This window comes from Prunus persica, chromosome G3 (assembly GCF_000346465.2).
Source record: "Prunus persica cultivar Lovell chromosome G3, Prunus_persica_NCBIv2, whole genome shotgun sequence".
Classification (NCBI taxonomy): Eukaryota; Viridiplantae; Streptophyta; class Magnoliopsida; order Rosales; family Rosaceae; genus Prunus; species Prunus persica.
Window position 1 is genome coordinate 6073589 of NC_034011.1, and position 23981 is coordinate 6097569.

At 34.9% G+C, this 23981-nt stretch overlaps 4 protein-coding genes across 6 annotated transcripts; 3 read left to right on the forward strand and 1 right to left on the reverse strand.

Annotated features, from left to right (window-relative positions):
- Nucleotides 1846-2314, forward strand: LOC18784010. Its single transcript, XM_007216415.2, has one exon. The coding sequence runs from the start codon at nt 1935-1937 to the stop codon at nt 2217-2219; it is 285 nt and encodes a 94-aa protein (XP_007216477.1). The 5' UTR covers nt 1846-1934; the 3' UTR covers nt 2220-2314.
- Nucleotides 5294-7174, reverse strand: LOC18783124 (metallothiol transferase FosB). Its single transcript, XM_007215010.2, has 3 exons — nt 6899-7174; nt 6663-6768; nt 5294-5931 (listed from the first exon to the last, which is right to left on the reverse strand). Exons 1-3 carry the CDS (start codon nt 7051-7053, stop codon nt 5674-5676), a joined length of 519 nt encoding a protein of 172 aa, XP_007215072.1. The 5' UTR covers nt 7054-7174; the 3' UTR covers nt 5294-5673.
- On the forward strand, nt 14474-17432 carry LOC18781792 (uncharacterized protein At2g34160). Its single transcript, XM_007215084.2, has 5 exons — nt 14474-14695; nt 15020-15068; nt 16271-16333; nt 16415-16479; nt 17058-17432. Exons 1-5 carry the CDS (start codon nt 14579-14581, stop codon nt 17151-17153), a joined length of 390 nt encoding a protein of 129 aa, XP_007215146.1. The 5' UTR covers nt 14474-14578; the 3' UTR covers nt 17154-17432.
- On the forward strand, nt 19864-23325 carry LOC18782918 (pentatricopeptide repeat-containing protein At1g52640, mitochondrial). 3 transcript variants are annotated; one of them, XM_020559018.1, is made up of 4 exons: nt 19864-22047; nt 22578-22639; nt 22768-23016; nt 23116-23325. In XM_020559018.1, exon 1 carries the CDS (start codon nt 20378-20380, stop codon nt 21956-21958), a length of 1581 nt encoding a protein of 526 aa, XP_020414607.1. In that variant the 5' UTR covers nt 19864-20377; the 3' UTR covers nt 21959-22047; nt 22578-22639; nt 22768-23016; nt 23116-23325. The 3 variants fall into 3 exon arrangements, with proteins under 3 accessions (XP_020414607.1, XP_007215907.1, XP_020414608.1); XM_007215845.2 differs by having other exon boundaries at nt 22768-23325; XM_020559019.1 differs by having other exon boundaries at nt 22773-23325.

Here is a 23981-nt window from a genome sequence, read left to right on the forward strand (position 1 = left end):
AGACCGCTCCGTTATTGTAATGGCCCTTTTGTGGCTAGTTTGTATTGGCCCTTTGTGGCTAGTGGCTTTTTTGGCTGAATTATGAATGCAATCATAGAATTTCTCAAAAAAAAAAAAATAACTTACAAAGGAAAATGATAGAACCAAACTGATCACCAAATGGACTTGGAATAATGTATACTTGGCATAATGTACATGTGCATGAGTGTAATCAGAGAACAAAAATATATGGTGATGAGCTCAAAAATTGCATAATTTATTTTGACATAGCACCGTGAGACACCATTGACATAACAGTGATCAATTCCGACATTTGATGGTCGTACATATGTAACGTGCTAGATAAGGTCTTGTGTTAGTATCTCTTCATGCATTTTGTTTTGAATGAAGTCATTGAAATGTGCTTATTCTTCTAAATCAAACCCAAGTTTTGAAATTCACCTCAAAGTATTTGTTAGATAAGATGCTCCGGTTAAGAATTTAGTAAATTTAGGTTTTACCCATAAAAAAACTTTCACTTTTGGAAAAAGCCAAAGCTTTTTCAAAAAAGACAGAAAAACCTCTCAACTTTCAAACCAAAGACATGCAAATGTAAATGATTCCTTAGGAAATCAAAAAATAAATAAGGGCAATTTTGTCCATTTCGGCTTCTTTTAAAATTTTTCTCTCTCCTTTGGGCTTTTCTAAAGTCTCCCTAAGAATTTTTCTATCTTATCTTCCTGAAAAAAGAATTGGTCAAATGCCTTTATCCAAACCAAATCGACTAAATCCTCATATCCTATCTTTTTCTCTGTGTTTGTTTGGTCCACCAGCGTAATAATGCTTTTGTTTCTTCTTCCTTTGGCTTTGTTCTTATTTGTTCCCCTTTGGCCTTTTTAAAGCAAAAATGTGTTCTCTTGTCACTTCCCTCTTATCCAAACCCACTCCTTTGCCATCCCTAAGGTTTATTTAGGTCACCCATATTATATGGATGCCAACCTGCCATACCTACCTTCTCAATTAATCGCAGGCATGTGCAATGTACTTCTTAAATTTCATTTTTTTATTTTGATGGAAGAAGGTTTGTGTTTTCTTACGTACACACTGCCAAAGTGTTATGGGAATTCGAACTTAAAACTACTAACTTGCAAGTTAAGGTCTTTTTTCACTGAGCTAAACCGGTTGGCAATTTTATTATTATTATTACATACAACGTGTGCATCCTGCGTACCTCCATGGATGGGCAGAGTTAGGTACAGATGCCATACTATTCTTTATTACAACAAGTCATGAGTCACGAAGCTTCTTCCTCTTCTTTCTACTTGATCCAATAATACAGAAAGAAAGGAGAGGAGAAACAAACACATAATTGCATCCCAAGGTATTACATAATTTCTTGATTCAACAATTCTGGCGCCTAATAATAAGGCATCTTTCGGCCTTAACAACCCTTGTCTTAAGCCGCAAATTATTTCAAAGGTCCACTCACATGCGTGTAGCTTAATAACTACAAAATAAATATATACATCAAATCTTTACAGGGAAGATGGTCAATTTTCGCATCTATATGATTAAGCCAAACCCCTTTTGAAAATTCAATGACACAAGAGAATAGCTGCCAAATTTTATTGAAAGCAAACCAACTACCGCTTTCAATATCAGTATAAACTTCTTAGTTGTATTTCCTTGACCAAACTAGAAAGTCAGAAGCTTGAAATCCTAAACTGATCATGGAGAAATAATTGACATTATCCTTTTTGTATTCTTTTGGGTAACTTTAACTTAGAAGAGGATCTTTTATTAATTAGCATCTTGCTAAAAAAATAGAAGAAAAGAAGAATATAATAAACTACAGCACTCTTTTTCCCATATAAATATGGAAGCAAAGGAGCTCAGAAAGCTCATCTTTTGTGAATTGTTCTTGGATTGGAGAAAACTGAAGAGAAGCAACAACCATGAAGAAGAGCACCATGTCTTCTCCTCATCCATACCAGTCTCCGGTAATTGTCGACGAGAAAGACGAAGCCAAAAGCTTTAGAGTGGAAAAAGTTGGAGCTTCAAGGTCTCATGCTATGGAAAATGGCAAGGAGGAAGCACCAAAGAATAAGCTAGAGAGGAAGTCAACTGAAGACATCAACGAAAGCGCAGAGGCGTTCATCAAGAAGTTCAGGAAGCAGCTTTTGATCCAAAGGCTTGAGTCGATTGAGAATTATGAGCAAATGCTTGCGAGGGGCCTCTAAATGATGTACTCTTCCTCCATTATTTACTTGCACTATATTGTCATAATGTTATGCACGTATTAAATTATATATGAGATTGTTTATTTATTTGTTCTTGTTGCTTGATCACTCGCTTGTTCCCACTGGATATGAAGGTTTAGAGGGATAAGCATATGAAACAATGTTTGGGATTGCTTTTGGAAAAATTAAAATCGCGCTTCTCGCAAATGTCAGGCATTAAAACTTAAAAGTGCTTCTAGGTGGTAATAGTGGGGTTATGGAGAGTTTGTCAGATTAATTGTCTTAACCAAACCTCTAATTAAAGGCAAAACCAACTGATCAAGGCTAATCTTTCTCATAGTCAGAAATTTCATTTCATTTCATGTCTTGTGTCCTTGGACAAATGAGAGCCCAAATTTTTTGGGACTAACCAAAAAAGACAAAACGGCACATGCATGTACCCAAAAAAATAAAACCAGCACATGCATGTTGACTTATGGCACCCTACGCTGGATATATGGATAGCATTATCCTAATTCAGATGCATAGAAATTTAGATCTTGAAATGAAAACTAGTTTCTCCCAATGTGTTGGCTTTTGTAACTTTGCATAGGGACAAATATAAGATCAATTTCTGAATGTGGTTAGATTGTTTATCTCCATATATGTGATCGTGTCAAAGGAAAGAATGCATACTATTGGCATGTTTGAGTAATGGATATCAGAATCATTCAAATTCTTTTTTCTTTTTTTTTCTATGTTTATTAACACATGGGTATTGAAATGATTCTAATTTCTTACTTTTCTTGCATTTACTTACACCCAAGAAAACCAAATCAACTAGGGAGAGTAGTTGATCTGATTCCAATTTCTTATTCACTTATTCTTAAGTTCTCCAATTCATGAATTCTCGTCTTCTCCCATTCCTTACAAGTAAACATGAGAAATCTATACATCTGTTGTCACCACGACGTGTATCCTCTTTTGTAAACATTGATCATATCCTCTCTAGGAAGCTGTAACTTATGTAGTCTTTATCCTTTCATGATAAGAAACATCTCCTATTGATGGTTTACAACTCTTATGATACGTTCTACATCTTATCAGACCAGTACACCAATGTTATGGTGTACCTCATACATCAAATACACACATAGTGAAGTCATTTATCATCATGATCATATTCCTACATCTCACACAGATCTTGATGATGTAAGAAATCATTAGCTAGGTAGCTAATTGGCTTGCAATCTTATCTTTTAAAGATTTTCTTTAGATAGTTGTGTTGATCTAAATAAATACATTGATGTTAAATATAGAAGCTCGAATACGTAATATTCCAAAGAGTATAAGATACGAATCACATATCTTTCATTTCGAATTTAATCTAGATATGGTTTTGTTTCTTCAATCATATCTATTGAATAGCCACAATACCTTTGTCAGTCCGGCCGACAAAATTAGTTTGCAAACCAAACATGATAGCTGAATTTTAACTATTCTTAGGCCCCTGTTCCCTAAAAACAAACACCTGATCTCTCTGTTTTTTATTTTCTTACTTCTCATTTAAGGTAAAGATGCAAATTTTGACTGTTATCTTGTGAGAAGTAGTGCTGATTAACGGGTATTAGAAGTAGTGCTGTTTTGTTATTCCCACTCAATTACAGCTCACATCCACCCCTACAACTTTTTGACTACAACTTTATCCAATAATAAAATTAACAAAACAGATATTAAATATGAAAAACTACAAGTTTAGATTTACACATTGTAGATCCTTTGAGTGGTTTGTTGGATAGGAAAAATTACGGTGTGTGATGATGCTAGTACACGTGGCACACCAATATTGGTGTGTGTTTTAACTTCACATAAATTATAAAATATTAAGTAAATTTAAAGTTCACCCTCTAGAATTTAAAATGTTATAATTTAAGTGGACTCACAAATTATTGGGCATACTTCGTGGTCACTTGAAGCATTGCTCTCTCATAAAGGCCAGTCGGTATCCATCATGCGACTGCATTTTCAGCTTGATCTGAAAAGAACAATAAAGTTAAGTGAAAGGTAATTTACGAGCGCCGATTGATTTGGTGGATTGAAAAGAACAAGTATTCTCCCTTTTTATCTTCGTGAAAGATGAAAAGATGTGAATGAGTGGAGTGAGTGAGTAAAGTAGGTCGTGTCCCTTTAGTACCTTTTTATCATTGTTTTTTTATTATATATTTTCTTATAGAAAATAATAAATAAAAAATCACAAAGTTGGGAGAAAAAACCTCCCTCACAAAATCCTAAGAAAAGAGAACTCCAGCTGACCCCTCGGCGGCCTTCCTCTCCTCTCATCCTCTTTTCATCTCCTCTTTTTTTACTTTATTTTACTTTGTTATTTTATTTTGTGGTGTGAAACAAACTGTAAGAAGCTGTGATAGTTGTCGTCTTTTGGCCCACGCACACAAGGATTTGAATTCAGTTGTCAGCCTTCAATTTGAGTTTGGAGTTGCAATGACAGGAAGATGTCGGGTTGCGTTGTGTTCGAGTTTAACCAATGCAACACGATGAGTCTAGCTGTATGGCATTATGGCTCTTTTCGGGTTACCCGGAAGAATGTGGAGCGATGATCCTACTTCTTAATTTGTTTGTATAATAATTTTCAGGAACTCTTTAGGAGTTTGTTATCGTTTGTTAGTTTTATTTCCTTCTTGTTTTCGACTTACAATATGAATATTCCATTTCTGCCAACGGATTTGTATTGTAGATTTGAATATGCGTGCTTTTGGTTGCTAAATTAAGGATTTTAATCAATTTACAGATTGTGAATGATTCTCTTCGGATCAATTCAACTTCTTATTTCGTTTGGTCATTCAAAAAAACTTATCCATATTTAATAACTTTGTACTTATTTCCGTTCCTCTTATTAATAAAATACTATCACTCTTTATTAAAAAAAAAAAATTAATGATTTGTAGAATCAACTTGATTGAACTTCTTCTAAACAAATGAGTTGTGGTAGGGCCGAATTCAGAAACAGAGTACTGCAAAGTTGAATATGAAAATATATATATATATATATATATATATAATCAAACCAAGTACGACAGCTCAATAAAATATTACTATATTATATTGCTAAAAAGGACAGGAACCAAGTCCTACCTCTCAGAACACAACACCTGATGATGCCATCACCATAAAAATATAATTGAAGTATTCTCTTCAAAGCAACCCAAATCTCTCCATCTCCAACTCAACTCAACACAAAATACATGCAGGCCAGCTCAGAAGATTCCCACACTTGAGAGCCAAAAACAACCACCTTCAATTTGGATGAAGATTTTCATTTCTCAACATTAATTAAAGTGTTATTACAAAAGCCACATAATAATGACACGTAGAGCACAAATCGACTTAGTAGTAGTAGTAGTAGTAGTAGTAGTTTCTTCCTTCCTCTTCCTCTCATGAATCTTATTGACACAAACATCTATTGCTGCAACAATCTTAGCTGCTGCTGCTGCTTCTGCTGCAACATAGGCCGGTTTACGAGGGAGCATGACCGGGCTATCTCCCCGGCGATAGGGATCACTGGGAGGTTGTCGCAGTCGCATATTTCGATCATGAAGCCATCCGGGTCGTGGAAGAACAATTGATCAACGTGGATGCCACCTTCCTCCACCATGGCTCGCTTGTACTTGAGCTCCATCTCCTTGAGTTTCTTCTCCACAGCCCCCATGCTCTCACACTAAGGCATGACAAATTAAAAATAAGTTGCAATAATACACAGGAAAGCAAATCAATGATCTCATTTTTCTTATCTTCTTTCTCTCATCGTATCTATCAAATCCAAGACAAATCTTAGGTTGATTTGTTTGTTTATCTTTCCCAAACGAGGGAGTTGAGTAATAGTCGTATAATATTGACTCTTTGGCATGTTAGGCATGCGTTGTCAAATAAGAACCTAATAATAATTGATCAGATTGAAAGTGGCACATTAGGTAATAAGTTAAAATTGCAGATGTTAATTATCAGCTGGAGCCAGCCTTATTGTCTTCGTCTACGTTATTTACTTGTATTTTTGTCCTCATTAGTTGCAACGTGATAGCGCTATTTTGTTATTCTCGATTAATAATACTATGCTACGTGAAAATGTTGTCGACAACTTTATTGATCTGGAGTAACAAAATAGTGATATTCACGTTTCATCGAAAACTTTCTCTTTATTAGGACCCAAAAGAATTTAGAAACATATATTTAATTTAATTAATATTATTTTTGGCCATTGAAAAGGAAATCATTGAAAAACGAAGAAGTGAAGAAACCAAGGTTAGAAAACATTAGAAGCAAACAATATGAATTTAAGATAAGCTCCAAATACAAAGATTATCAAGTCGTACTCCAAAACAAGGAAATTTAAATCCCAGAAGAATTCAAACCTATCTATATGGATTTTTTTAATTTAAAAAACATAATTACCTGGAAAGAAATATGATTATCCTTGGGATTAATCTCAGTTTTCTTGGGCATGCTCTCCGGGTCCTCCGATTGCAAAAGATGAATTCCAATCCCATATCCAAATAGCCTACAACACACAAAATAAACTTGCATTCATCATCAAAACCTCATAAAGATTTAAACCAAAAATAATAATTTATTGGGTTTAAAAAAAGAATTCCCATAAACCCGAGTTCATTATTACGAGTGAAACTTACCATGCACCATCAAAATTAAAAGATCCAGGCCTCCTGATTGGGACAAACCCAAGAACATTCTGGTAAAAATCAATGGATTGCTCAACCGATCGGCAGATGAGTGAGATGTGGTTCAAAGATTTCAGATGAAGAGGGTTTCCCATGGTTTCCTTCATGGTGTTGAAGATGATGATGATTAAAAAAATATGGCTTCAAACTACGATCAGAAAACGAATCAAAAAGACAACCAAAATGGAGAGACGAAAAATCTAGAAATTCTTTGAGGAAGTTGAGGTTGTCACCGGAAGAAAAGGGGACCTCTCATTATATAAGGAAGTTGACGGAGCTTCATGGCTGCCACGTGTCCATCCATGCAACGTGTCGGATAGCCATGACTCTAACACGTAGATTCCACGTTGCTGATGACTGGGATCACGAGCACTATAGAAACAACAAATATATGGGTCCCGGGCACGTAAGCAGCCCAATATTTTATTATTATTATTCTTGCTCTTGGTGAAATATATTATTGGGTTTGGAGCTTTTGTGCTGGTCCCACTTCTCAGTGGAAAATTGAAAGGGGTTTCTTTCTGGAGTCTTCATTTGGGTTGTCAATTTCTAAAGTGGGAAAAAAAGTTGAAACGAATCGGATCATTCATAGATAAATGACAAAATTGATCTTGTTGGGGGATGTTGGTCTCTGTTGGTCTGCCACATTATATTTTTTATTTAACTTTTATTTATTTATTTGGCTTTAGTACAAGTTTATCTTTTTTATAAAATTAGTGGGTTTCTTGTTTAAATTAAAAACATGTGAATTGAACAGTCAACTTTCTTTCTTCCTCAATAATGATAGGCGAATTTAACACATCTTTCATTGAAGTTGAAATAAATATCACTAAATCAAAGATTAGTTTGTTATTACGAATTGCCCAATTAATAGTATCTTGTGCTCTCGTAATAACTAAATTTCTTATAATATGAATTAATGTGTGGATGTTCAAGTTATAACTGAATTTCCTATAATATAAAGAGGTTATGACTGAGTTTGATAAGGCTGTAAGAGAGGGTTTTGAGAATACGGCTCACTTATTTTAGCATTTCAAAGCTATTGAAGATGCTGTTGAAGATGCTCTTAATTTAACCTCATTAAAAGAGGTTGTGTGATTTACAAAAAGTTATCCTAAACTCTTTAATTTTTTATATCTATTTCGGGTCAGAATAGAAAAATACATGAGTAACAGGGGTGGCAATATGCCGCGTAACAGGAATCTAATATGATATTCACTCATTAATTGGACGACATAAATAAATTCAACCAAATTAAGTTTTTTTCTGGCTCGAGAAAAATGGGATGATTAATTGACGAAAATTGGAAGGCCAATCGAAACTCTCTTTGCTAACTTGTAAACATGTCACATTCATTTGGATGCGACTGGAACTCCACCCACGGATTTAGATTCACAAGTTGAGCATGAACAGAGTCTCTAACTCGCATACGTTGTTGTGTTAACATTTCCATTTTGTACTGTGGATATGAAGTGTCAACATTTTGACCACCAACTAGGTTTTCAAGTTGATCACAAAAGTTGGAACTTGATGGTGTTTTTATTTCAAATTTCCTACGAATGGTCCATGTGACTTTTCTGTGTCCTTGGCCACAGAGCTCCAAAATTAGAAGAGAATTGAAAGTAGACAACAAGGGAGGTAGGAAACAACTGGATATTGCATAATAAATAATAAATCTTTTATAAACTTAATTGATAAAAAATTAACACTTGCATCTCTAATTGATGATAAACTTTATTGGTACAATCAAACCAAGTTAAAATTAAAAAAGAAACTAAGCAAGAACCGAGCCATTTTTGGTATAGACATTATTTCGAGTAAGGTTTGAGATGAACTTGAATTTTAAGAGCAAAGCTTGGCTGAAATTGACAAGTATCAAAATTCCATTTGTTTTGAGAAAGAGCAAAACTTATCGGTCTATCTTATAAACTAAAACTTAAAATTACGATTTCTTGTGTATAAACCAAACCTATATATCACTCTCCACCTACTATGACTAGTATAAAAACCATATTATGGTTCATGTATATTTGTTTAATTAAAAAAAAAATTGCTACCAATTGGCATGATTTTCTCGCATAATACAAAACTTGATCACGAGGTTAACTCCCAATTAGGTTCGGTTGACAAGGCATCCATTATGCATAGTTGTTTTTGTTGAATTTTCAATGGAACATGATGGTTTCAAATCAAAATTACTCGATTTTATTCCAGGTTTTTAAGTGACTGTCAAGTCGGCCATCCTTTTGTAGAAAAAAAGTGTAGACTATATGTAGGTGTAGCAAGAAGAAGTGACAAAAACATAATCAACATGAACTGTAAAATAGTTGATAAGATTTTTGAGTCAGCTGGCAACATGTTGAGGGAACATGCATGCATCACAGGAGGTCAGGTTGGATCCTGCTGTTTCAAATGACGCAAGTGGAAAATACCTCAACTGGATGGAAAATTAATTATATATATCCCTAAATAATGTCTCATGACCCTAATATGATCTGTAATTATGTTTAACTGAAGTGTAAAGAGGAGATAAGGGAGTTATAACTCAAGTCAAGTGGTTAAGAAAATTTACTCTGCAATTAAGTTCACTCTCCATAGTATCACTTGTATTGGAATAGGAAATAGGATACCAACTCTAAAGTAATTAGGGATAAATTGATATGTTTATTTTTCTCTAACGGAGGGATATATATATTTATATACAGAGAGGATACAAATAGGAAATATATACAATATCAGTAATACCCAACTTGTCAAGTGAGTCTTCGAATCGTCACTTTGACATGACATGGGTCAACATATATCTGCAAGCTGCTCTGAACAAGACAAAAATGGTATAACAATTAACTTATGCTTCATCTTCTCCTTAATGAAATGGTGATAAACATTTACATGTTTAGTCCGATCATGTTGCACCTGATTGTTAGCTATATCAAATGCACATTGCTATCATAGTGGAGTTTTGTACTAGTTCTCTATTTAAACCCAATTTCAGTAAGTAACCTCCTTACCCATAGTATATCACAAATCCCCTGGGCAATCCCTATGTACTCACACTCTACAACATTTTGTTTCTTCTTATGCCACGTAACTAGGTTACCACCGACAAAGGTGAAGTAACCTGATGTAGAACGCTTATATGTAATGTTTCCTATATAATCTGCATCAATGTAACCTTCTAAATCCAAGTGATAATAAATCCCTTCCACGAGCATATGTTAAGTAACTCATAATACACATCACATTAGCCATATAATCCTCACTTTGTGAATGCATGAATTGACTAGCAACAGTTACCACATAGACAATATTAGGGCGTATAAGTGACAAATAGATCAATCTCTCAACTTACCTCTGATATCTCTCCTTGTTAATTGAAACATGATTCTAAAAAAAAGAAAAAAAAAGAAGAAAGCAAAATCTTCTAATTTTACTCAAATTAAGTAATTACAATAAAATACATTAATTACAAAATCTATTCGTAATAGAAATAGTTGATTCACGCCAACAAATTTCCTCAAATGTCATGTTGAAGATTATGGTTCTGTCGGCATATATTTAATATATATGTGCCAATTTTCCTCAAATCTCATTTGCTTACGCAACATGAATCTCTACTCATTCTTCTTTTCTGAAAAGGATCGTAATTGGATCAATCACCTTCTTCTACTAAAACTCCACTAAAATTTTACAGTAGAGACAACTGCAGCCGCCCCCCCTCCCTTTTCTCTGTCTCTGACATCACCACGCGAGCACACATAAAGTGCATGTGGCCTACTTGCCTCTGCATAAAATAATATCACCGACTTTATGCGACAACAATGGGTTGCTTAAATAGTAAAGCCCCCAAATTAATTAAACAGAAATTAAAGCATAAAGAAAATGATCTGCATGCATTTCACGTTTATTTTATACTTCTGTTGTGGGTTTTAATTGTTTTAAATTTTGGTAGGGCGCAGATGGTGTTTTGGAATCCTTGCGGTGACACTTTTGTGATTCATATATTAATGTTGTTGAGTGGGTTTAATATGAGTGAGCTTATCCAGTTAGCATGTCAAATGTATGTGAAAAAAACAAAACCAGAGAGGAAAAAACAAACATGTATGGTGTTTTAGTGATTGGAGACACTAAAATACTGAGGACACATTTTTTAATTGATTTCAAGTACCCTTCAGCTGGTTTTGGCATGATGTAAAATTTTGTAGTGTTGACTATGAGTTTTTAATTACATAGGGAAGACCACTTCCGGGAATATTCAAGTAAGGTAGGTATCCGCTTCGAGGCTCCGATTTTTCTCTGGTATAGAATTCCAATTAAAATATATGAAAGTGTTCTCGATCACACTATCGGATGATCATGTTTCGTGACATTGGATTGGATATTTTATATATTTAAAGCATGTTTAAGGAAAAAATGAATTTTTTTTAAAAAAATCTAGTTGAAGATAGAAGATAGATAACTCATGAAAAAAACTTATCCCATCTAATTCTCACAAAATAATAGAATAACAACAACTTATAACTAATCCTTCCTAATCCGCCCAACATGAAACGTCATTCAACTCTACTTTTATTTTCTCTTTCAATATTAGGCACCAAACAGGTAGGATCGTATATTTGAATGATTGATCAAATAAATTTTATTTCAATCACTATATGAAAGGAGGAGACATATCATGCCATGTCGGACTAAGACAACATTAAAAGAGAGAGTCTCAATCCAAGTCCAATTTAACGAACCATTTATCGGTACTCACCACCCACTAATCTTGTATTCGTACAAGATTCACTTTTATCCTTTTGAGTTAATATATCTTAACGATTCTTGCTACTTTAATTTATATATAAGAAAATTTTAGCTGATTAGTTTTTAAAATCTAGATGCAAAGTTAACTTTATAGTGGTACTTATATTTATTCTAGTACTTTATTGAAATAGTACTCGAACTTGGGTGCAAAGGAACGAGCTCACTGTCCTAACCAACTAGCTTAACCTACGAATACGTACTTTATCTAAGTATACATTAACAAGTACTTTAATATACTTCTTTGATTATTTAATGAAGTCACCGAATTTTTCTCAATACTTGATAAAGTTATATTATTTTTGTAAGTAGGTATGATAGTTTATTTAAGACTTGGCAACATGTCCAAAAACATACTCCAGTGGAGCAGTGCAAACTGGTCACAGGCAACGAACTTTATGAATTATGATAACGTTGTCCTAAAGCTTGTAAAGTTTATAAAATTTAAATCAGAGTTGGTAAATTCGTACACATGCTGGGACTGGAAGTGACTTTGCTTTGGCATGCACGATAAAGCCCTCAGCTTTTGCTTGCTAATCCTTGTCAACCAGCACCACTGTTCTACAGCTTATACATTAATAACGCACCAAGTGCAGCATGCGCATGCAAATATTAGAAAAATATTAATTAGTTCTTTCTCAGGTGCAAACCAGCTAGCTGGTAGACTTCTTGCCAGAATAAATATATTAAACCAGAAAGAGAGAGGAATAAAAAATAAAATAAACAGAAAGCTGTTTTGCTTGCTCTGTGGTTGCTTGGCAGTATGATTTTCACAAACGAAAGCTCTCAAAAGGTTCTTTCTTTTTATGTCTGTGGGCTTTGAGGGTCTGTTTTAAGGGCTAACTATTTCTTGGGATGAAGGCTTCAAGACTCAAGAGAGCCACCCTCTTTTCAGTCTTATGAAGTAGTATAAGGAGTTGATCAAGAATTTTATAGTCAGGGTTTTATATGACCTTTAAGTGATGTAATATTTTTTAATCGTTGAATTAAATTGGTTAACCGTTAGATCAATTTGGTTAGAATGATTCTACGATTAAGATATAAGACCTCATCTAAGGGCCATATATAAGGCCCTTACTATAGAATGTCTCATGAGTTGATTATTTGCCGTGACTGGGCTTACTCTATGACCTATTTTACCAAGGAAAAGAATTTTGTTGCAGACCAGTTTGCCCACTTGGGTAATGCTCTCAGTTTGGGCTGTCATGTTCTTATTTATTTCCTCTACCTCTTTTTTTGTTTTTTAATTTTTTGCGAAAAAAGATGGAATATTATTGATAAACACAATAAATTACGGAGAGTTGAATGTGTTGGTACCCAACATGTCAATGGGGCCTACTCATGAGAGCCCAAAAATAACTTAGGCCCAGACCACTTGAGGAAGTGGTTGGACTCCATCCAGACACTGAAAATCCAAACCCTAAGTCATCCAAAGCCCAACCGAGATAGGGAATGGCCATCAGGCCCGTAAAGCGACCCTCTCTCTCGAAGGATCCAACGACACCAGGAGCCAAGGCCAAACAGGAAGTGAACAAGTTAAGAATGACCCAAACTTCGATGGTTGAAATGTCGTTACTTCAGTAATTGCATTAATTATTTCACACATTATAAACAAGAAGTTAAATGAAATAAGAGTTACACATAACCAATTCCCCCAAACATATTATATATTATTCATAAATAATTTTCAAAGTTTAATTGAACAGTTGAAAGAAAATCTTAATAATTAATGTACATAATCTTGACAGACATGGTTAAACACTAGGCTAATTAATGTTTTATGACTTAGGAGTTGTGTAATGCGGTTTTTGCTTTTATAATTAAACACATAATTTATTTTTGATGACCTTTCCTATTGAGATAGGCAATAGTATACTAAATTCACATATACTACACGAACACTAATACTCGAACCTAAGACCTTGACTGAGGGAGTAATTACTCAAAACCACTACACTAGTGGATCCTTTGCAATTAAACACACAAATCTTAGTAACAAATTTAAGGTGTGTTGTGAATAATTTTACTTTTACTTTTATCCTTTTAAATTTGTGATGCAAGTTTTTTGTGGCCTGATTTGTGATACAATATTTAGATGATTGGTATTTAATTTTTTATATGCAATTTTTGTTGCCAGTTCCAAGTTGTCGCTTTATCATTATGGTTGTAGATTTATGGTTTATGCTTCTACAACTTGAATGTTAAGGATAAGAAACTCTTTCATAGCAACAAATAAATAAGAACTCTTTTATGGAAAAAATAAGAACCTCTTTTAAATTTACATATGATAATTTTTTATATGTCCAGTCACAGTGTATGAGTGACCGACATTGTTAATATTTCATAAATCTAAAAATATAGAGTTAATAAATAAATACACGTTTTATAATTTTTTGTGTTAAAGCAAGACGATCACTTCAAAAAATTTCAAATAGGTGAGGACTTCCAATTTACCCAAAGAAATTAAATAAGAGAAGAGTATAAACAAAACTCCTATAATATTATGACAAAATGAACTCTTTTTTTGTATATATTTCAAGGTTTTAGTTTTTTAAAGTTTAGTGAGAATCGAGATTGAAATTTTGCACTGCCCAGAATGACACCCAAAAAAAAAAAAAAACTTACGTGTGCTTTGAAGTATTGTACCGTGGGTACCGATTTGCTGTAATGCTTGTATCCTTATCGTTTCGGACCGAACCACTTTTTGGTACCTTAGGCCCATATATATATGAGAAATCAATTTTAGAAAGAGAGAAAAACCGAGAGACTGATAAAAAGGGGATTTAGGGTTAGGGTTTTGGAAGCTGTTCACTTAATTGGCTCACTGCAATGGAGGAGATTACTGAGGGTGTGAACAACATCATCATCGCAGATTCACACAAGAAGAACCGAATTCAGGTCTCGAATACCAAAAAGCCCCTCTTCTTCTATGTTAATCTTGCCAAGGTAAACCTTTCTCCCAACCCTGTTCTTAATTCTCTGTCTTTATACGGATATTTACATACGCATACATGTGTAGATATGCTTGTATGCCTAAATTGGTTCTGGGTATTCTCTTCTTTCTTTTTTATAATGCCTGGCGTCTGCTGAAATTTGAGTTTGTTGGTTAACTTGCAAAATTAATCTTTACCTGGAAATAGAATGTTTTTGGTTGACATAAACGAAGCAGTTTTTGTTTCTTCTTTAAGTGTTTTGGGATTAATAATTTGTTCTTATCAGTTCTTTTATTATTTGTATTCATCATGTTTCTGTCAATTGATTGTTTTGCAGAGGTATATGCAACAGTATAATGAGGTGGAGCTCTCTGCTTTAGGAATGGGTATGAAATCATTGAGCTGTTTCCATCTCATTAAGCTCTAAAACTTACGACTGTGTGTGCGTGTGTGTGGATCTCTGTGGGTATGCATGTGCTAGTGTGTGCCTTATTAATATGTTCTTTGACATGACGCCAAAATCACGGAACTGTTGACGTTCCTAACTAAGTTCTGGATAACTAATGAAACATAATGTTAGGTCATTTGTGTGGGTGTTCTTTGGGTTCATCTATATTATTAAACAAGTTAACATTCCTGTTGTGGTTTCTATGCACAAGCTAACATTCCTGTTGTTTGATGTCTGTTGGTCATGGTGAATTAAAGCTGGGATCTATAGTGTGGATGTTACATTTGTTTAGCCTTGGAAAGAGAAAGTTTGCCAAGAGCCATTATGTCATAATAACTCTGTTTCTAGTAGTGAGAATTTGAATAAAATCTTGACGTGTTTCACAATTTCTAGAGTGTAGACTCTTGCATGCATGTTCCAGTGGGCTAGGATGAAGAAGTTCTCTTGTTTGTTGGTCCAGTTTGGTCATTGCTTAGGTTTCCTTGCTCATGTTTAATATGATGATTATTACAATTTTCAAGTAAATACGTCCTTACTATTTCAATATATACTCATAGATAGAGAAAAAAACTTTTAATAGGAAAACAAAGGCTTGTAGTAAAATTGTTCTAATTGGTAGTTGGAAGGGACAAATGGACAAGTGCAAAGTTAACAAGTAGAGGGGTTGCTCTAAGGTACCGTCTGCTTTGCAGAATGGGATTCCAAGAATTCCATACCCATTACTGTTCCATGGGTTTATAGAAACCCATGACAGCAAGCTCCATTTAATTATTTGGCAACGTTGGGAGGGGAGATAGTTTTTAGAAGGCATAAATAGGGTCATTGTTGTTATTGTCATTTATTATGAAGTTTAAGCCAGTAGATGGGAGACCTGCCTGCTCCTTTTGGGAATGCAAAACCCCATTTTATGGGGTTTGGACACCAATAGGAATGGGAACCTCCCCTCCTGTGTGCACTTATCAAACATGGGAAATGAATGTGATTCCGCGAAACAAACTTCTAACTAAGAATATTGAAACTTAGGCAATTCTATAGTTTGAGGGAGCTAAGTTGCATTGAATATTGCAGTGTTTTATTATAGTTTGGATTCCTTTAGTATGAATGCTAATTCGCAGATTAATTCTCATTGTACCACTGCAGCTATTGCCACTGTTGTTACAATTGCAGAAATTCTGAAAAACAATGGGCTGGCCGTTGAGAAAAGTGAGGCTTCTATCTACTTTTATATCTTTCTGTAAAGCAACTATCATTATTCAATTTATATATTCTTGAGTATCAATGCAGAAATCATGACGTCGACTGTTGACATAAAGGATGATTCTAGAGGGAGACCAGTCCAGAAAGCCAAGGTATTTGAAGTTTTATTTCTATTAAATTTGTTTTGAATCTTATCTTGAAATATGTCTAGCTTAGGTCTGTTAAAAAGAATGACTGAATGTATATGTTAATGAAATGTTGGAGTTTTGCATGGAGAGATCCTTTTGCAATTATTGTTGCCCTACTTGATTGGTCTGATTCATGATAATAAGTGTGGGTTTATATTCTTGGGCTATCTGTCCTGGTAAAGGTTCCTACATGGAGGTTAAAAGTTTAGTGCACCAATAGTGTTATCATTTCGTATGAACTTTATATGGTTATTTTCCTTTGCAGTTACTTTTTGACCATTTAGCAAAAATTCTTGGGTTCTTTTCAAAATTCATCTTCATATTCATTTAGTGTACGTCATTAGAGTATAATCTTGTTCTCTGAGATCATTTCAACAAGAGTTCTACCATTTTGCGAGGGCTTCCAGCTCAAGAAGCATAGAACTTTACACCCCACATCCATGACAAGTGATTGAGTCTTGTCTTCCCTGTCCCCTATATAAGAAATAACCTTGTGTTCCATTTTGTTTATATGTATTTATTGTTATTTTCCTTTGGTTTAGATTGAAATTATACTTGGGAAGTCGGAAAACTTTGATGATTTGATGGCCGCTGCAGCTGAGGAGAGGGAAATTGCAGGTGCTGAGGAGCTAAGCTGAAAGAAATTCCTTGTTTGAGGTTCCTAGAGTGTGTTTAGCTTGAATTATGTACCCTAAACTTGATTATGGTAATAAATTTTTTGCAAAATATATTATCCAAGAATAGAATATGTTATGGGAAAGGCATTTATTGTATGCTTATAATTTTTGTCTTCCGTTTTATCTTAGGAGTGGGTGGGGTGTGGGGCTATCTGTTTCGTGAAAAAGATGGGACATGTTAAGTGTAATTGACCCTAAAGTTATTTAAAAGTTTAGATTAATTTCCCATTTGATTGGTAATAAGCTATTTGGCAAGACCTGAAACCATATGTTTCTATACTAAGCTTGTTATGGATGAAATTAATATTTTCAACAAACCAAATATATAGTATGCATGCAAACTTGAACATCAAGTCCAAGTTATGTTAATTTGAATTTGAATTTGTTTCGGTGTCAAAAGGTTTCTTAGTCATATAAAATTAAGGACTTTGTTGGAATCATTTGTTCCATATTTCAGGACTGCTTAATCAAAACAGTTGGATTTCAGCAAATTTTTTTGTTGTTGATGAAATGGGGGCTTAAAACCCCAACAACCAACCACAAAATTAGCAAGAGAAATCTGACGAGAGCAAGAGACCCCTAAGAGGTCATCTACCCTAAGAGGTCATTAAGAGGTCATCTACCAAAGCATCATTAGCCCACACACGAGAGCAAGAGACCCCTAAGAGGTCATTAAGAGGTCATCTACCAAAGCATCATTAGCCCACACACGAGAGCAAGAGACCCCTAAGAGGTCATCTACGAGACCCATAAGAGGTCATCTACCAAAGCATCCTTAGCCCACCCCTAAGAGGTCATCTACCAAAGCGGTCATCTACCAAAGCATCATTAGCCCACACAGAAGCATTATCAAAATAACAAATGCCTAAGTCCAGGTCGTAGCTCCACCTTGCAAGGCAGTGAGCAAGGCAATTCTTTTCCCTATATGTAGGATGTAACTGAGAGTTCGCAAATTGCCTTAAAAAAGTGCAGCAATCTTGCAGCAAACCAACAAGTGGGTGAAACCGAGAGACATCAGTTTGTTGGATAAGTTGTACACCAAGAGCTGAGTCCATTTCAATGATGAGCCTATTGATGCCTTTATCCAAAGCCATTTTAAGACCAAAAAATAAGCCCCATAGTTTAGCTTCAATTATTTGGCCCTTTCCCAAGTTCACCACAAACCCTTTAATCCATTCTCTAGCACAGCCACGAAGAATACCACAAGCACCAATATTCCTAGAGGCGAGTTTGCAAGAACCTTCCACATTTAGTTTAACCACTCCTCTACCAGGAAATTCTCAAGTCAAGAAAATATGTATTTTCTCCCCAGCTATATTACCAGCACAAGGAACCTTACTCCATTTAGAGATAGCATATAAGATGATTTGCTTGGTGTTAGAAGGAGCAGCCTCATCAACATTAAAGATAGATTGGTTTCTCCATTTCCACAAATATCAACAAATAAACACAAAATCAGAGCACCAAGAAATACTCCAAGACCATCTAGCCTTGGAGAGGATATTAGTCTTTAACCAAGGTTGGAAGTTAGTATAAAAAAGAAATTATTTCATTGGTGGGGAAGCAAGAAATATCGCCAAATCTCTTTGGCTTTAGTACAATCTCTAAGAATGTGGAGAGCAGTTTCATAGGGCCAATCACATATAGAGCAAGAAGGGTCAGTAGCTAAAAATTCCTGCTTACTCTCTAAATTCTTTCTTACTCTCTGCAATTTTCAACACTAAAGAAGTTGGACCGGATCCAAAAGGTTATACTGGTTTACTCCGCCATCTCAAAATAGTTTAATTTCAAGTCAGAAGTTTTCGAAAACGTGGAAAAAGAAAAACAATGAAAATGTGACAATTTATGATTTCCAAATAGGTTTGAGAATATTTGAAGGCTTGCACATGACGAATCTTTAAAAAAGATGGGAGTATAACTAGACCATGTATTTACATTTACACAATCTTTAAAGGAACTAATAATTTGCATTTACATTTCCAAAAGTAGCATAACTAGACCATGTATTTTTGCCCTTAATCAAAATATATGCATTCTTCTCACAAACTAATTCACTTCACCCATCTAACCAAGTTCATGAATATCATGCGACATCAACATTTCACACAATAAACATTCTTTAACTTCCACGATAATCATGATTTTTTTTTATATTCTGTTATAACTTCCATCGATATTTCACAAATTATATTCTTTTATGTTAAATTTTTTTTTTTTGAAAAAAAGTAAAACGACTATAGTAAGGCCGCGGCTATACTCTCCAAGTATAACCGCGCGGCTATACTATTTATAAAAGAAAAAGGAAAAAAAGGACCTGCCTAGGGTATGCGATTTTTTAAATTAAAAAACCGTAGTATAGCCGCGCGGCTATACTCTTTTAGTATATTATATTTGAAAAGGTTTAGGTATACGATTTTTTAAATAAAAAACTGTAGTATAGCTGCCTGATTATATTCTTTTAGTATATTATATTTAAAAGGAGTATAGCCGCACGGCTCCACAATTTATTAATAAAAAATTAAAAGAAACGGATCCTTCTAGATGCATTAGTTTATACTTTATAGATATTAATTTTCAATCAGTAATATACGAAAATTTTGTGTATAATACATGAATTTTGTGTGTATTATTGAAAATTTGGTAAAAACCAAGTGTATTAAACATGAAAAATATGTACGTACATGTACAATACGAGTATTAAAAGTGAAAATGCTAAATTCTATATACTGGTAATAAAAACTCAAAAGGGTACAATAGAGACTCGGTTAATGGCCTAATAGTAATGGATAATGATTTGAACTACACTTATTGATAAATAAGAATGAGGGAAAAAAAATTAAAAAAATACATTGTCTTATGAAAAATATAAAAAACTGCGCCAGTAAAGCCGCACGGCTATACTTTTGTGTTAAACAAAATCCCGGCTATACTATTTATATAAAAAAATGAGAGGGCCCGCCTAGCGCCCCCATAGCGATTTGGCTCCCACGTGTAAAAACTGTACAGCCGTGCGGTTATACTCGTCAACTATATTATATTTAAAAGGAGTATAGCCGCTAGGCGATACTATTTTTATACAAAATTAAAAGAAAGCCTTGGCATTTCTCCTATAACTGCATATCATTTCCAGTATATTGGCTCCGCCTTGTTTCTCAAAAACCAAACCCATTTACGAACTCTCTAAAATGTCCCTAAGATCGCTCAACTCTAAACCCAAAACCCTTCACTCTATCTTCCACTCTCTTCTCTCATCCCCCAAACCCAACACTCATTACAATCCCTTCTCTTCTCTCACTTACCAAAACCCACCACCTCCACCATCACCACACCTGGTGAATGAGATCTCACGCATTCTCAGCGACCACAGAAACGCTCACCACGACTTGGAGCATTCCCTCAACCCTTTGTGTACCCAAATATCCACAAACTTGGTTGAACAAGTTCTTAAACGGTGCAAAAATCTTGGCCTCTCTGCCCACAGGTTCTTTCTTTGGGCTAAAACAATTCCGGGGTTTCAGCACAGTTTTGAAAGCTATCACATTTTGATTGAGATTTTGGGAAGTAGCAAGCAATATGCTGTGTTGTGGGATTTTCTTATAGAGGTGAGAGAGTCCAAGTGTATTGAGATTGTCCCAGAAGTTTTCTGGCTTATTTTTAGAGTTTACAGTAGAGCTAATCTGCCTCGTGATGCTATTCGAGCTTTTAATAGAATGGTTGAGTTTGGAATTAAGCCGAGTGTTCTTGATCTTGATCAGCTTATGTATACGTTATGTAAAAGAAAGCATGTCAAGTATGCCCATGAGTTTTTTGATAAAGTTAAGAGTGGGTTTGAGTTGAATGCTAAAATTTATAGTATTTTGATGAGGGGTTGGGGAGACATTGGTGATTCGGATGAAGCACGTAAGTTGTTTGATGAAATGACTGAACGAGGATGTTTGGTGGATGTGCCTGCATATAATAGTTATTTGGAAGCTTTGTGTAAAGGTGGGAAAGTTGATGAGGCCTATAAGATATTCCGGGGGATGGGGTCAAATGGAACTGACCCGGATGCTTGTACTTATTCGATTTTCATTCGTGCATATTGTGAAGCCAATGACATTCATTCAGTTTTTAGGGTGCTTGACAGGATGAAGAGATATAATCTTTTGCCCAATGTGTATTCTTACAATTGTATTATCAAGAAACTGTGTAAGAATGACAAGGTGGAAGAGGCTTACGAACTTTTGGATGAGATGATTGAGAGGGGAGTTATGCCGGATGCGTGGAGTTACAACGCAATCCAAGCTCATCATTGTGATCATTGCGAGGTTAACAGGGCTCTTAGGTTGCTATCTAGAATGAAAAAAGATAACTGCAAGCCAGATCGACATACTTATAATATGGTGCTAAAGTTGCTGATTAGGATAGGAAGATTTGATCGGGCAACGGAAGTTTGGGAGAGTATGGGGGAGAGGGGATTTTATCCTTCTGTTTCAACATATTCTGTAATGATCCACGGTTTGTGCAAGAAAAAACATAAGCTAGAGGAGGCTTGTAAATACTTTGAGATAATGATCGATGAAGGTATACCGCCATACTTTTCTACCGTTGAGATGTTGAAGAACCGGCTCAGGGGCTTAGGGCTCCTCGAGCATACTGAGATACTTGCAAGTAAGATGGAACAAAGCACTTGTTGTTCAATACAAGAGATGGCAAACTTGATGAGAGGTAATAAAACTTATGTAACATATAGAATTGAGCATACTGACAATGAAAGTGATTGGTAAACAAAAGGGTGAGTAGCTGGGGCTGGCGCGTGGGATCTGCATGAAGCAGTTACCTGAGTCTGAAGAGAACTCTCCAGATGAACTGTCAGGTTTAGTACCTTCTTCATACTACCACATTTCTATTTGTCAATTTGTTTAGATATCTTGCTATTGTATGTCTATCCTAGTCATGCTCAATGAAAATTTTAGAGAAAGCAATATGTATAATACCCCAGTTAGTTATTTAACCAGGACTGTATCCATAGAATTGATAACCCGGTGGTGTGAAACCAGCACTGGAGAAGCAAATTATTGGTTTCCATGCCTCTGTTAGTAAGCAATATAGTTACTGTTTTCCTTAGTTGTATGGTTGGTGGGTAGTGTTACTACTGCCTACTGGGGGTTATACATCTTTTGATGATTGGTCCAACTCTAAACAATCAATTTGTTATTGCATTGCGTGAAAATGTGAATAATGTTAATTCCCTGGGTCCGGGGAATTGAGATAGTAATGGCTTTATTTATTTAGTTTTGTTTTTCATTATACGTCATTAAATACTTTGCACGGCTACATGCCTAAACTCACTGCATTAAGAGTCTGGAAATTCTGATAATTGTCATGTGTTTTATGTTACTGCAGATATTGACATTGGCATCATGATTGGAGAAATCCTGAAAAGATTATGGGTTTCTATATGAAGGGTTAGTTACTTACCCCTCTGCTGTATAATTGAGTTTCTGGATTTTCGTTTATTATGGAATAATTTTTTGGGGGAACAATTGATATTCAAAATACACATAAACAACCATATCTAAAATCAACTCTGCAGGGTAGCTGTGTAATTGCCGAGATAAAGGGTGAATTGGGAAGGAGGCCAAACTTGAATCTTGAGATTGCTACTGTGAATCGTATTGGCAATTTTTAAGGAAACATGGCCTTATTTTAATGGTTGGTCATTTGCCATGTGAACTAGTGCAAACACTTCTTACTGAAAGAGAAATGGTTTTCTTTGCTAACGAGAAAACCTTCTGACCAGTACATGCCTCCATCATGTATAAAGTGTCGGGGTAAATACGAAGTATGTGCTACATGAGAAATGTTTTTCTAACTTCTGAGTTCATTTCCTTGATGCTATGATACTGATTAATGAACCTCTTCTTAATTGCAATTTCTGCAGACTATTTTCCTTGGGAACTTGTACTTGGATGTATTCCATAGGTGCAGCCATATTTTACTATCTTCAGTTTCCAATTGAGTTTTGTAACTTTGTTTTGTAAACACAATATCCTGTTGAAGTTTGATAGGTTATCTCCGTCAGCAAATTGAGCTGAGCATAAAAACCTCAAGTGCTGTTACTGTTTGTTTCAGTTACCTTGATTTTACCGGATCATTTAGCGTGAAAACTAGCATTTGATCTCTTTCATAAAGACAAGATCGCTAATTGGCAATCTAAATGTATCTAAATGGAAACAGAAAATTATTAAACAGTACCTGATTAGAGTTAAAACTCCACCACATCTAAATGAAAACAAAAAAAAGAGAAAAGTTAAAGAACAAGCTCCCCATTAATGGTCAACATACGATCAATCAACTAGCATGAAAAGATTTCCAGTAAAGTTCTCTATTATACTTGAAACACAGCTAGCATGAAAAGATCAACATACAATCCATCAACTAAGAAGCTTCAAGTGACAGACAGGGAGTAGAAACATCAACAATTATAACCAAAATCATGTCCAAATTCAAGTAATCACAACACAACAAGATGTAAGCAGTTCAAAACATAGTAAAGTGTTCTACGGACAACTAAAGAACAAGCTCCCCATTAATGGTCACAAATTGCAATAGACCGGTCAATTCAAAACACGAGCCTGCAGCCAAAACAATCATAATTGGAGTTGCTTATGGCAGCAACATCAACCTTAGTCTACAAAAAAGAAATTTACGGAAACCACAAAAGGCCCATAGACAATCAAGTCACATAATGTAATGCAGGTTCAAAACCAAAAAGGACTAAATACCTTAAGGCCAAAGCAATACCAG

What these genes read in the sequence shown, in the direction of transcription:
- LOC18784010 (XM_007216415.2), top strand. Translation starts at nt 1,935, where the DNA reads ATGAAGAAGAGCACCATGTCTTCTCCTCATCCATACCAGTCTCCGGTA.
- LOC18783124 (XM_007215010.2), bottom strand. Translation starts at nt 7,053, where the DNA reads ATGAAGGAAACCATGGGAAACCCTCTTCATCTGAAATCTTTGAACCAC. An exon ending in TTTAATTTTGATGGTGCATG is followed by an intron (nt 6,769 to 6,898) that starts GTAAGTTTCACT and finishes TGTGTGTTGTAG; the next exon opens with GCTATTTGGATATGGGATTG. An exon ending in ATAATCATATTTCTTTCCAG is followed by an intron (nt 5,932 to 6,662) that starts GTAATTATGTTT and finishes GTCATGCCTTAG; the next exon opens with TGTGAGAGCATGGGGGCTGT.
- LOC18781792 (XM_007215084.2), top strand. Translation starts at nt 14,579, where the DNA reads ATGGAGGAGATTACTGAGGGTGTGAACAACATCATCATCGCAGATTCA. An exon ending in TCTATGTTAATCTTGCCAAG is followed by an intron (nt 14,696 to 15,019) that starts GTAAACCTTTCT and finishes ATTGTTTTGCAG; the next exon opens with AGGTATATGCAACAGTATAA. An exon ending in TGGGCTGGCCGTTGAGAAAA is followed by an intron (nt 16,334 to 16,414) that starts GTGAGGCTTCTA and finishes GTATCAATGCAG; the next exon opens with AAATCATGACGTCGACTGTT.
- LOC18782918 (XM_007215845.2), top strand. Translation starts at nt 20,378, where the DNA reads ATGTCCCTAAGATCGCTCAACTCTAAACCCAAAACCCTTCACTCTATC.